At 40.7% G+C, this 12895-nt stretch overlaps 1 protein-coding gene across 1 annotated transcript in view; it reads left to right on the top strand.

Moving 5' to 3' along the window:
- MAN2A1 (mannosidase alpha class 2A member 1) overlaps positions 1-12895 on the top strand; it is a 216892-nt gene that overhangs the window by 38336 nt on the left and 165661 nt on the right. Inside the window, exon 4 of the mRNA XM_067568482.1 lies at positions 9602-9773. Within this exon, the coding sequence (XP_067424583.1) occupies positions 9602-9773 (172 nt within the window). The remainder of the gene's footprint in view (positions 1-9601; positions 9774-12895) is intronic.

Below are 12895 nucleotides of genomic sequence, written 5' to 3'. Positions count from 1 at the left end.
CAGACATGGATTTAATTGAAGGTTGCGGCAAGTTGGGAGGTACAGACTTGGGCAGAGGTATGTTGAGGGTACTTTCCACAAAAATGTTAGTATTGTTAAAAAGTTTAAGGTTACCACGTACTCACTTGACACACAACCACAAAAGCAACACAATTAACAGTACAGACCCACACACCCTTTTGGATACAAATAGGAAGTAGCTAGCAGAGCAGTGCAGACTAAGACCAGGTCTTCACTAGAAATTTTTACTGGGATAGTAATGTTGCTTAGAAGTGTTACTGTCCTTTTTTGCTACATTTTTATACTGTCAAAAGCTCAAGTGTAGACACAATTATACTGGCAAAAAGTGTTTTTGCTGGTATAGCTTACTTTGCTCTGAGAACTGCATAAGATTAATCAGCAAAAACACTTTTTTTGCTGGCATAACTCCCATCTGCAGTAGGAAGAATACTAGCAAACATTTGCTAGTATAGGCCTGGTCTTCTCTTGGCATAATTCCTTAATGTTGTTCTTTGATTAATGTTCCTGTGGGTACTCCACTTTCAGGTGTGTGTGTGTGTGTGTGTGTGTGTGTGTGTGTGTGTGTGTCAGTCACATGTGACTTCGATCACAGATTTTCATTAGCAGTGTCTCTTCAGCCCACTCATGCACTGCTAATAGCTTTGGTGCAGGGCACAAGGGTACTTCAGGCTGCAGGCCAAATCGCCCTCACTTCCTTTTCAGCTGCCTTGGCCGGGGATGGAGCTTAGTGTGTCCATGCTTTGGCTGCTTACTGACTTGGGTCTAACTTAGTTTAGTTACTGGTTATTAGTTAGTGTTAGTTACTGGAAAATTGTATTATTTCCTCAGGAGAAATTGTACTTTCGAGGGGCATGCCTGGTTCACCAGGATTTAAATGCTGCCTCACGTATAGAAAGACTATCCTGGTCTAAATGTATTTGCTTTTTGGGGGAGTTGTGTGTCCCACAGAAGTGTGACTTTTTCTGTGTAGCACTCAAATGCAGGACATGGAAGAACCAGGAAATCAAGCTGCAAATGTTAATGATGGGGCACTCCTTGGCCCTGTTTTGGAGCCTGGTCAGGAGAGCCCCCTGTAGACTAGCCTCAGGTGGATCTCTTGCATCATTTTGACTGTGGCGCAACACTTTCCTTGAAAGAGGAAAGCCTCAGGTATCTTCTCTGAAGATCCCAAGAAGAGGAGCTCTTCGCCTCTGAAGGAAGTCACCTAAAAAAGATCATGCTCTCTGAGCAGGTCAGCAGCCTCAGAGACTTTGACCTCAAGCTTGGTACTGTAGTGATGAAGGGCTCCTCTGGTACCAGCAAGGTGGGAAAAATCTTGTAGCTCTTCTAAGAGTAAGCATGGCTCTGAGAAGGCCCTGGTACCTCTAGCAGAAATGGTCAGAGGAAGCATAGAAGATTGGTGCTGTCATATTTAACCTCTCTCCCATTGGGCTGTTCAGCACCATGCAAGACTAAGCCTCCATTTATGTTAGTGCTATCTGTGAAGCGTTCAAAACCCTTGATATCCTGCAGGACGAGCATACTGGTCTGTTGATACCACAACTTCCACTCTGAACCACAGCTCTGTTTGGTACCACAAGACTTTAGGTAACTGAAGAACTGATTGCTGTACCAGAGTCTCTGTTGATTGCATGTATTGACTGTCTCTCAGTACCATGAACCACTTGGTCTCCAAACCCTTATACATCCCAAGTACTGTTTAATCCACCTCCCTTTTTGGTTGGAGCTCTTTCGTTAAAGGAAGAAGAGGACAGTTTCATCAGTCAGTTTCATCAGTCCCGTCAGTTTCATCAGTCTCTGTCCAGGACTCTCCTACATACCCATATAGGAACCCCCTTTCTGAAGAGACAGGGAAGAAGTCCAGGGACCTTATTGCTCTTGATTGAAGGAGCCCTGGATGCTACTCCCTCCCTCATATGGTCCTCAATGGCCATGTTGGGCAGCTTATCGCTGACAGTTCTCCAGAGCCCCCAACCCTCTCCAATCAGGATGATAGGAAGACTCTAGCTTTTCATCCCCAGCAACACAAGGAAATGTTTGAGGATCAGGAGGCTAGGGCAGACAAATCAGCTACCCAGACTACCATCTCATTGTAATCACTGAATGAGGTAGTAATGCTTCTTTTTCCATCTATAGCTGATGATTTTTGGCAGTTTCAAGACCTCATTTAACAGGTGGCAGACTCTCTATAGACATCTCTTGAGAATGTGAAAGAGACTTAATACAAGCTGTTAGATATTCCTAACCTTGCAACATGATCCAGAGTTCCCCTTCCTATCAACAAGTTTTGTGAAAAACCCAGCCCCAATAACACCTAAGTGTGACAGTCAATGAAAAGTATTATGTTTCCATCGAGGACTCTAAGTTCCTATTTTCGCACCCTTCACCCCACTTTTTGGTAGTTGATACACTTAATGATTGGGCAAACAGCACCGGTATAAGCCCACTCTGAACAACAGAGACCAGAAGCTTCTGGTCTTTCTAGGGGGGGAAGTCTTATTCATCAGCAACCCTACAATTATGCATCATGAATTACAAGGTGCTGGTAGTCGAATATAGCTTTCAAATTATGGAAAATTTGGTTCTTTAATTCAGCACATTTCTCCAGACCAAGGGGATTAGTTTCAGGTTACCATTTTTGAGGGGCAGTAACTGGCCAGGCCATCTCTTCAGGCAGCTCTGGATGCGGCAGATAATGCAGCCCATTTCATCTTCACATCAGTAGTGATGCACAGGGCATCCTGGCTCCCGTTGTCTGGTTTCCCTAGAGAAGTCCAGAATATTGTAGAGGGTCTCCCATTTGATGGACTGATGTTGTTCACGGAGAATACTGACAAGTCATTACATGTGGTTAAAGACTGCCGAATCACGTTATGTTCATTAGGCGTCTGCACTCCTGCAAACAAAAGAAAATTTAGTTGATCGCAGGCTCAAAGATCTCTTCTCCCCAATGCAATTCTTTGGGTTTTAGAGACCATTTAAACCTCCAAAGAAAGAGACACAGATTCCAGAGAAAGATCCTCTAACCCACGCAACAAAAGTTTGCTGCAGGCTTCATCTTTGAAGTGCCAGTTTAAATGGGATGTCAAGGGTTTGGACCATTCCCTCTCTTTAGCCTGACAGCTGCAATGATTTGCCTGCCTCCCCCCATGTGTAGATCAATGTTCCCATTTCCAGCAAGCATGGGAGCGAATCACCTCAGAGAAATGGGTACTGGAAATAATATCATTGGACTACACGATCCATTTTACCTCCTTCTTCTTCATCCACCTTCCTTGTCTCTCTTTAGGAACTCTTTTCCCAGGTTCTCACTAAGAAAGGAAATAAATTCCCTTCTTCACATAGGCGGGATAGAGCTGTTCCCTGCTCAGCACAGTAGGTTCTTCCATGTGCCAAAGAAAAATGGGGGGTGGGAGCAATCTTAGATTTAAGACTCCGAAACAAATTTGTGAGATCTCCAAATTCATGGTGGTGACTCTGACAGCTATAATTTCTCCTCTCTATTCAGGGGATTGGTTTTTGACCCTCAACCTTCTTTCCATATGGCAATATACCCATCCCATAGAAGATTCCTGCATTTTGTCGTAGGCCAGGATCATTTTCAGCTCCAAGAGTGTTTTTTTAAAGGTTCTGTCAGTAGTGGCTGCCTACCTGCATCATCAGGTGATAATAGTATTCCCATACCTCCATGATTGGTTATTCCAGGGTCCGTCAGACCAAGCGGTGTTTACCACCATACAGAAAGCACTTTCTCTGTTCTTGGACTTGGGTCTTCAGTTGAATGTGGAAAAATCCACTCTGATTCCTATATAAAACACACAATTTATACAGATATCCCTGGATTCCTTGGCATACAGGGCCTTCCTTCCCAAGGACAGATTCGTTACACTATCAAACCTTGTCAGAACTCATATAGGAAACCCTCAGACTTCAGTCAGAAACTGCCTTCAACCTCTAGGTCAGATAATGGCTTGAACTTCTGTAACAGAATAAGTGAGATTATGCCTTTGCTTTTTCCAGTGATGGCTCAGATCAGTTTCCTCACCAAACAGATTCAGCCTAGACAAAATGGTGTCAGTTTCTCAGTAGGTGAAACACTTCCCAGACTTGTGGAAGGTTCATCGCAATGTAGGGGTGGGAGTTCCCTTCCTCCAGTCAACACCAATGATAACCCTGTAACCACGAATGCATCTCTGTTAGAGCATTCTCCAGTGTAACAGTACAGGTAGATGGTCACCCCTAAGAAACCACCCTCCACATCAATCTGTTGGAGCTCAGAGTGGTCAGAAATGCCTGACTTCTTTTCTGCCTCTCATCAGACATGAGTCTATCAGAATCATAACAGAGAACATGGCCTGCATGTTTTATATCACTTGGCAGGGAGGAGCGAGATCTCCTTTCCTTTGTGCCAAAGCAATAAAGTTATGAAACTGGAGCATAAAACATAGCATAAGAATTTCAGCAATGTATCTCCTAGGAATTCAAAATATCACAGCCAATGCTCTCAGCAGGTGTTTTTCCCAAAGCTACAAACGGGAGTTATATTCCCAGCTTCTTATCAGCATACTTCAAACTTGGGAATTACTAGAAATGGACCTCCTTGCCACAGCTACAAACAAATTGCCATCTATTCTGTTCAAGGGGGTGAGGTTTAAGGTCACAGTTCTTTGGGGGATACTTTCCTTCTCACCTTGGGGGAAAAAAAGCTGTTCTATATGTTTCTTCTGAAGCCTCTGATTCTCAGTGTGGTGAACAAAATCATAAGACAAGGCCAGAGTTATCTTAATAGCCCAGATGTGTCGAGGCAGGCGTAGTTTCCTTATGTGTTTCACTTAGCTCTTTGTCCAGTGATAAATCTTCCAGTCACTCCTGAGCTCGTCTCCTAGGACACTGATCGATTGCTGCATCACAATCTGAGCAATCTGCCTCAAGGCGTGGCTCCTCGATGATTTGCAGGGTTAGAGTTGGCCTGTTCTGAAGAGTTACAGCAGATATTATTAAATAATAGGAAAACGTCTACCAGAAATACCTATCAGTCTACCTTCAAATGTGGAGAAAATTTAGACACTGGTGTGAACTCCGAAAAGCTGTTTCTGAATCTGCCTCGCCTCCTTTTTGTTCTGTATTACTTTCTGCAACTAAAGAAAACAGACCTGTCAGTTAATTCTGTCAAGGTTCATTTGGCTGCCTTAATAGTTTTTTATACTACAATTGAAGGGTTCTCGCTGTTTGCTCACCCTACAACTGTAAGGTTCATGAAACATCTGGGAAATCTTTTCCCACAGGTGAAAGTCCCCACCCTAGTTTGGGATCTTAAGTTGGTTTTTAAAAATCTCATGGAAGCTTCTTTTGAACTGATTGCTCGATGTTCCTTACTGTATTTATCTGAGAACAGCCTTCTTAGTGGCTATTACATCATCCCACAGAGTTAGAGAAATTGGGGCTCTAATGACAGACCCTCCTGTCACAATATTCTACAAGGACAATGTTTCATTACGGCCACACTCCAGGTTTCTTTCTAAAGTGTCTTCTGAGTTTCACTTGAATCAGATCATTTACCTACCAGTTTTCTTTGCAAAATCATGTAATTCCAATCTGGAGACAGCCTTTCATACTCTAGGTGTCAGAAGGATGTTGGCCTTCTATCTAGATAGGACTAAATCATTTTGAAAATCTTAGACTGTTTTTTTGCAGACAGATCTAAAGGTTGTGCTATTTCTACCCAAAGACTATCTAAATGGATCACTGGATGTATTATTGCTTGTTACGGTACTGCAGGTGTTCCACCTTCTTCTGGTGTGTTAGATCACTCTACAAGGTCACAGTCTACATCTATGGCTCTAATTAAAAATGTTCCAGTATCTGAGATCTGCAGAACTGCTACAAGATCTCAGTACATACCTTCTCCAGGTGCTATGCCTTACAGAGCAAAATAACTGCACTGCTAACTGCCCCACATCAGCTCTAGAGGAATCAACTAATGCTTAGTTGATTGGTTTAAATTTGATGTGGGCCAGTTGGCAGTGCAGTTATTTTGCTTTGTTCTGGACTGTATTCTGAAGCTCCCTTCTCCTTATAGGGATCCCGCTCAGAAGTCACCTGAAGTGGAGTACCCATAGGGACGCGACTCAAAGAAGAAAAAAGGTTACTTACCTGTTCAGTAACTGTAGTTCTTTGAGATGTCTCTTTATGGGAAGTCCACTACCAGCCCTCTTTTCCTTCTTATTTGGCATTTCCTTTTAAGACTTGGCAGTAGCGAAAGGACTGAGGGCAATTCACTCGCACAACCTAGTATAGCTTTGGTGCAGGGACGAGGATATCAGCAGCGCATGTGTGGGCTGAACTGACACTGCTAATGAAAATCTCTGATCGAAGCAGGTGGGGTGCATACACCCCTGAACTGTAGTGCCCATAGAGGGCCACATCTCGAAGAACTGCAGTTACTGTATACGGTGAGTAACCTCTCTCTCTCTCTCTCTCTGACAGGAAAGGGAACAGGGTAAAATAATACTAAACTTTTGTATGCATCCCCTTTGTTACCCACAGGGCCAGTGGATGGGTGGATGTTGTAGGGGCTAAGATTAGTTAACTACAGGATACCAAAAAGTGCAAGACGTGTTTCCAAAATTTCAGAAAAGGGAGTGTTCTGAGGGTTTGTAACTAAGTCTAGGAGTGTTCATCAATTTTCCCAGTACTATCAAAAATTCAAGGGGAGTATTTCTAGTTCTATTTTAGGGGCTTTTTAACATTTAGTTCTATGAGCTACAGAGAGTGTTTAAGGTCTAGTCAAAGCCAAAAGCTATACAGTGCTTTCAGTGTTGCTGGTGTTCCACTGTAATATCTGACATTCAGCCTCTTTTGCTGCTTACACCATTTGTTTGTTTTGGTTGGTCTCATACTAATGTATTAAGTTTTGCATTAATGTATATGAATATAATTCAGTATAAAAGACTACTTGATAACTTTTATGACTGCTATACAGTAGAGTAAATTTACTGTTATAATTGTGCTGTTTTATTCTGTATAGGAAAAATGTAACAAGCATCCTTTCAACCCATTCTCTGTTAATTGTGCAATAATATGTAACTATTCTAGAAGAACTTTCACAGTGTAAAGAGTTCTTAATTCATAGTCTTCTATTGGTATGTTCGTTCACATAAATATCTTTAAAATATTTGTCTTTGATTGTAGAAGGGCAAATGAAGTACTGAAAGGAGAATAAAGTAATCATTCTGAGCCCCCTTCCTAATGGATGTAAACTTCCACAACAAATCATTCCATGAAATGAATGTAGTTCACATCGAGTTATAGCTCTGATAAAAGCAGCATGTTAGAAAAAATAAAAAATTCTTCTGGTTTGTTGTTTTTCCTTTTCAGTCTCCTTGAAACTTTCATATAATAATTCACTGTGTCAACTTCGTTAACTTGTTGTAATCTCAAAACAATTCGTATCTTATGTTTAATTTGTGAGCAATCTTACTGATCTTTTCCTTGCAAAATGTACTTTCCCTCCACTAAAAGACCCTGTCAAATAGCTTAGGCCCCCATATTTATCTACTATTACATCTCGCTATTAAAACTTAAAATTGTGCGGAGCTTCCTCTAGATTCTGAATATGATTAAAGAAAAGCTTAGCTATGATCATAGTTGAGGCTTTAAAGAACTGCTGCTGTGTAAGGAAACTACACAAGTGCTATTACACTCTGAAAACTAGCACTGAGGGTGGTCCTGTTTTTCCTCTGTGACCTAGAAAAAAAAATCTAATGTACTCAATTTGAGTAAAAGGATATCTTTTTTTTTTTTTTTTTTTTTTTTTTTTTTTTTTTTTTTAAACTAACTGCCAGTTCTGCAAACTTAATCTGGAACCTGAAAGTCAAGCTTTTATTCTTTCTGGCTCTCGCACATCACCAATAATAAAAATTTTGCATTTGGAACTTAATCAACAATTCTGATGTGTGAGCTGGAAAAGAATTAGCTCATTTTTGCTAACATATATTGGCCCTGCACTACTAACTGAAGCAAAATTTACTGACTCAAATACGCTTTTTTAAATTTTTTTTACTAAAGATAAGAAGACAGGACTCTCAACACCTGGACAAAACAGATCTATTTAGTAAAAAGGAAGCTTTTTGCATAATCAGTTTTCTATCTGATGTTACACACTAAAATACTCTTTTGTATTAATCTACTGGCCTTGAGGCAATATTTAATGCTAGTTATTGCCACAGCTGTATTGGACTAGTGTGTTGAGCTGTGGGATTGTGTATGTATATCACTCATTTTTGTGTTGTGCTGATATCACATCTATGAACAAAATGAATATGGGGCTTGGTTGGCAAGTGCCTCCAGAGAACAGAAAGAAAAGGGACTCTGATAATTCAGGGTTGGATTTGCCCATGGCTGATAATTCAGGGTTGGATTTGCTTATGAGGATAGCAAGGGATTATTGGCTCTAAGTAGAAGCTTTCATTTGTTTAAAAAAAATCCCCTTTAGTGTTTAAACTTTGACAGACAAGTTTCTCATTACTGTTGTGCGTGCAATCTGCAGCTGCTGCTTTCACTCCAAAGCCACCTGCTTCCTCCATTTGTTATCACTGAATAGCAATATGCGTTGCAGGTACAGGCATCAGAAAGAGGAAGAGTTTGCTTGTGTTCTAGATAGATAGTGATCATCCCCCTTCCTTGTACACCCCAGACTGGGAAAGGGGTGAAGAAACCATGCTCCCATCAGGGCCTGTGAAAGTGAGAGATATGAAGTATCTCCCTGAGCGCTTTCATAGGGTCTTTGGGGAGGGGGTTAAGAATCTCATGGCAAGATACTCTGCCTTGAGGATAGGGTTGCCAATATATTATTTAAAAAATATGAGACTGTTTTCTTAGCACCCCTATGGAGGAGGCGCTCCCTGTATCTAAGGGGGCCAAGGGTAGGGTACCCAGTACCACAAGGGATTGGGGGCACTAACTATGTGGCAGTGAGGAAATCTGTCACTCACAGCAGCAGTCAGGCAGTCTTGGCTGCTGCGACCCGGCTCTGGAAGTGAACAAGGGAGCACTGAAGGGCCAAGGTCAGGAGAGAGAAGAAAGAGGCGCTAGTGAGTACTGGTTCCCTGCTGACTGGAGAAATCACTTTCTTTCCCTGTTGCCTTCCTGGTTTTTTTCCCCCCCATAAACAAATTCCTACCGTAACAATTACTTCATCATGGAGTATGCTAAAACTACTAGACGCTTTCGTAACTGAGCAGTTCAGTAATTTTTTTTTTTTTTATTAAATGTTACTATAGGCTGGAATGTTAGGTTTTTAATTTGATCATGTTTTCTAAAGAAAAACCAATATCTAAAAATTGTAAAAACAAAACAAAAAAATGACTGACTTTAAAACGGTTTAGGAGGATTCTTATTGCTTATTAAGGTCTAGCTCTACAAGTTTGCACACAGCATGAAAAGTTTGGACATTTAAATCATGTTACGCAATGCATGTTTAGAACTAATGTAACCCTTTTTCTGATGCGGTGAAATCTTTAGTTGAGGACCCTTTAAATCAACTTAGATTTTATGCAGTATATTCTTATTTTTAACTTAGGTTGGTTGAAGACTTTTGATGACTACTTCAGAGATCAGACGCAACATATCCTAAACAACATGGTGGTAAAGCTGCAAGAAGACAACAGGAGGAAGTTTATGTGGTCTGAAATATCTTACTTTTCAAAGTGGTGGGATGGAATAGATAGCCAAAAAAAGGATGCTGTTAAAAGGTTAGAACATCTCTATTATTTGCTGTTATATACCATTTTGGTAGAGTTTTGTAAATCTTAATGATGTGCTTAGATATATGTGAACTTGATAGAAGTATACAATTCTCAGTTATCTTATTTTTAATACTATATTGTTGGATGGTTTTGGTCGTTATACTTTCATTTTTTCATAATTTTATAAGGTTTTTTTTAGGTAAGTGGAGGGAGGCTGCATATTCGACCACTGTATGCCTGGCAAAGAACCAAGTAAAAATATCTGTGTACATATATTAGGATCAGTGGTAGCTGTTTCATAGTTCAAGTTGCAACTGCGTTGTCATTATAAGCCTAATTTATCCTCCCCATCCTAATAAAAAGTTATGATGGCCTAAACATTGATAAGTTGGGCCCAAATCTTTCTGTAAAATATGTGCATGTGACAGTGGGTTCCTCAGTTAGGGCATCTTGGATTTAAGGTGTTCAAAATTAAAAAAAAAAAAATCCTTCATGGTTTTTGAGAACACTAGCAATAAAAAAACAAAACATAATTTGGCTTCCCTAGCTGAACTCTATTATGAGGACTGATTTTTTACTTGAGTGCAATCACATTTATTAATGACAATAGGATAATTTCTTACAGTGATCTTAAACTATCCTTTTAAAAAAAGTGTGTGGGGGGGGAGTCTCTAGCAGTTTAACTTTTTGGGATAGTCTTCAAAATGTAAACAGATGAATTGAGAGGTTTTGGAGTAGAATAAGAATTTTCCACCAAAATTGAAGTTCTCAGATGAGCTGGTTTGCTCCATCTATTCTGAGAATATACAGTGGAAGATGAATACAGAATAAGTTTGAGATTCCCCATTGCCAACTCCAAGTGTTCAAAAAGCATGAGTCAAGTTCCCCTCCAAAATTATGATTGGTTTAAAAATCATGACATGAAAAAAAAAAGTGGGGGGGGGGGGGAGGAAGGGTTATTTGTCATGTTTTTTAACTTGTAAATGTGCATTTTTCACATTTTCAAACTTCTCTCCAATGATTTGGGCTAGAAACTTTAATAAATCTGTGATTCGTATGTAATCATAGAACTGCAAGTGCTGGGATGCTAATGAAAAGAACAAATACCAAGACTCATATTAAAATTGCGAGAGTTGGCAACCTTGTTTATCTCTTTCATGGTGGGATGTGAGCCAGGGGATCAACTGGAAGATGCCATCTCACACTGCTGTTTCCTGCCTCTCCTAGGGTCTCCTGCTAGTCCCAGTATTTCCCTCCTATAGAGCTTCTAAGGTGCTGACTTCCTATGGATCTTATTAGGTCTGTGTGGATTGTATGTATTTGTTAGGATTTGTGTTGTGGGTATAGGAGGTGGTGCGAGTAGGAGGTGTGGATGGTGATGACAGAGTATGTGGTAGGGAGGCAGTGGAGAAATGGAGGAAAGTGAGTAAAATAGCAGTGGAGAAGTAAGAGGCCTCTTCTACCTATTTCAGTATTATAGTGGTCTCTTAAATCACAATTACAAATATTTTTTCTATACTCATTCACTATGTATTCCTGCTTTAGTCACTACATCAGGTTTAATGTTATTCCTGAATTTGCACAGGCAAATTTACTTGGGCAATTTCTGACTGGGCTTTTTTATGGGTTTTTATGGAATTAATTTATAATTCAGACATAACTGCCTTTGGAAATTATGAAAGTTGATTTAAAAACTCTTGATTAAAAATGAAATTTGGGGAGGGGTAGCAATGGTTGGCTAATCTCCGCCCTTCTTGTGCCACCATTCCTAAACTCCCTCCCTTCCCTTCTCTTGTTGTGTCTGGAATGCACACTTCATCTTTAAACAAAACAAACAAAAAAAAAACAAAAACCCCCAAACCTGTTCATGACCATTTAATATCTCTCTCCTTCCAGCTCTTGGCTATCAGAAACCTGGATTATTTTATCCGAGCTTGCCTCTGCAGCTACCCTCTTTTATGGAGACCTCTCCTTCTCTTATATTGTCTTTTCTGGATCAGACTGTGTGGGGGTGTTGGGCTGCTTCTCTTCTGTTTTTGCCCCTCCCTTCTCACCCTTCCCACATTTTCTATTCTTTTGAACCGTACTGAATCTCCTCTCCTTTATTCCTCCATGTTGCTGTTATCTACTGTCCAACCAACTACTCCTCCATCAGTCTTCCTGTTTGGTTTAGACTTCTGGGTCTTTCTCTCTTCCTCTCTACACAATCTCCCACATTAATCCTTAGTGACTTCAGCTTTAGTGTTGATGACCCATCTGACCCCTCATTCCCCTCCAACTTTCTGTGGGGACTCCACAGGCCTCTGTCATCGGTCCCCTTCTCTTCTTCCTCTATGCTTTATCTCGGAGTAATTTTATGTACAAACGCAAATTCAGCTCCCATCTATTGCTGACAACTCAAAGAGCTACTGCTCTACTCCAGATCTATCTTCTTCTGTCCAAACTAAAATCTCAGCCTGCGTCTCTGATATTTCCTAATGGCTATCTAGCCGTCAATTTAAGCTCAAGAAGTCTAAAACAGAGCTCTTAATCTTCTGAAAGTCCTCCTTGCTGCCTCCTCTCTCAATTGCTGGATAGCACCAACATCCTGCCTGCTACTCAGGCCCATGACTTGGACTTGGACCTCTCACTAGGTTCTAGACTGTCTAAATCTTGCTGGTTCTTTCTGCATAACATTTGTAAGATACAGCCTTTCCTATCCAACCATCCAGCTAAAACTGTTGTCCTGGTTTCATCATCTCATGTCTGTTACTGCAGTATCCTCTTTGCCCTTGACAAATGCAGTCTTGCCCTGCTCATATCCACTAGAATGCTGCTGCAAAGATGAATTTCCTAGCCTTTTGCTTTGACAGTGTCCTCCACTTTTCATTGCTTCACTGGCTGGCTCCCTCCATCATATCAAATATAAGCTACTTGTTTTCACTTTTAAGGCCCTTCATGGCCTCTCACCACCCTATCTATCATCTCATGTTCATTATTGAGATGTTGATTTCTTCCTCCACTGGCCACTTATTAAATTTCAAATAAACACCTTTATGATTTCTCCCATGCTAGCTCTCATGTTTGGGAGGAGCTGCTTGTAAACATCTGCACAGCTACCTTGGTATCCTCCTTCAAAACCCTTTTTA

This window comes from Emydura macquarii, unplaced genomic scaffold (assembly GCF_026122565.2).
Source record: "Emydura macquarii macquarii isolate MOO-44397 ecotype Brisbane River unplaced genomic scaffold, CSIRO-AGI_Emac_v2 contig_2897, whole genome shotgun sequence".
Classification (NCBI taxonomy): Eukaryota; Metazoa; Chordata; order Testudines; family Chelidae; genus Emydura; species Emydura macquarii.
Note: the sequence above shows the minus strand (reverse complement) of the source record. Positions and strands in the feature narration are given on the sequence as shown.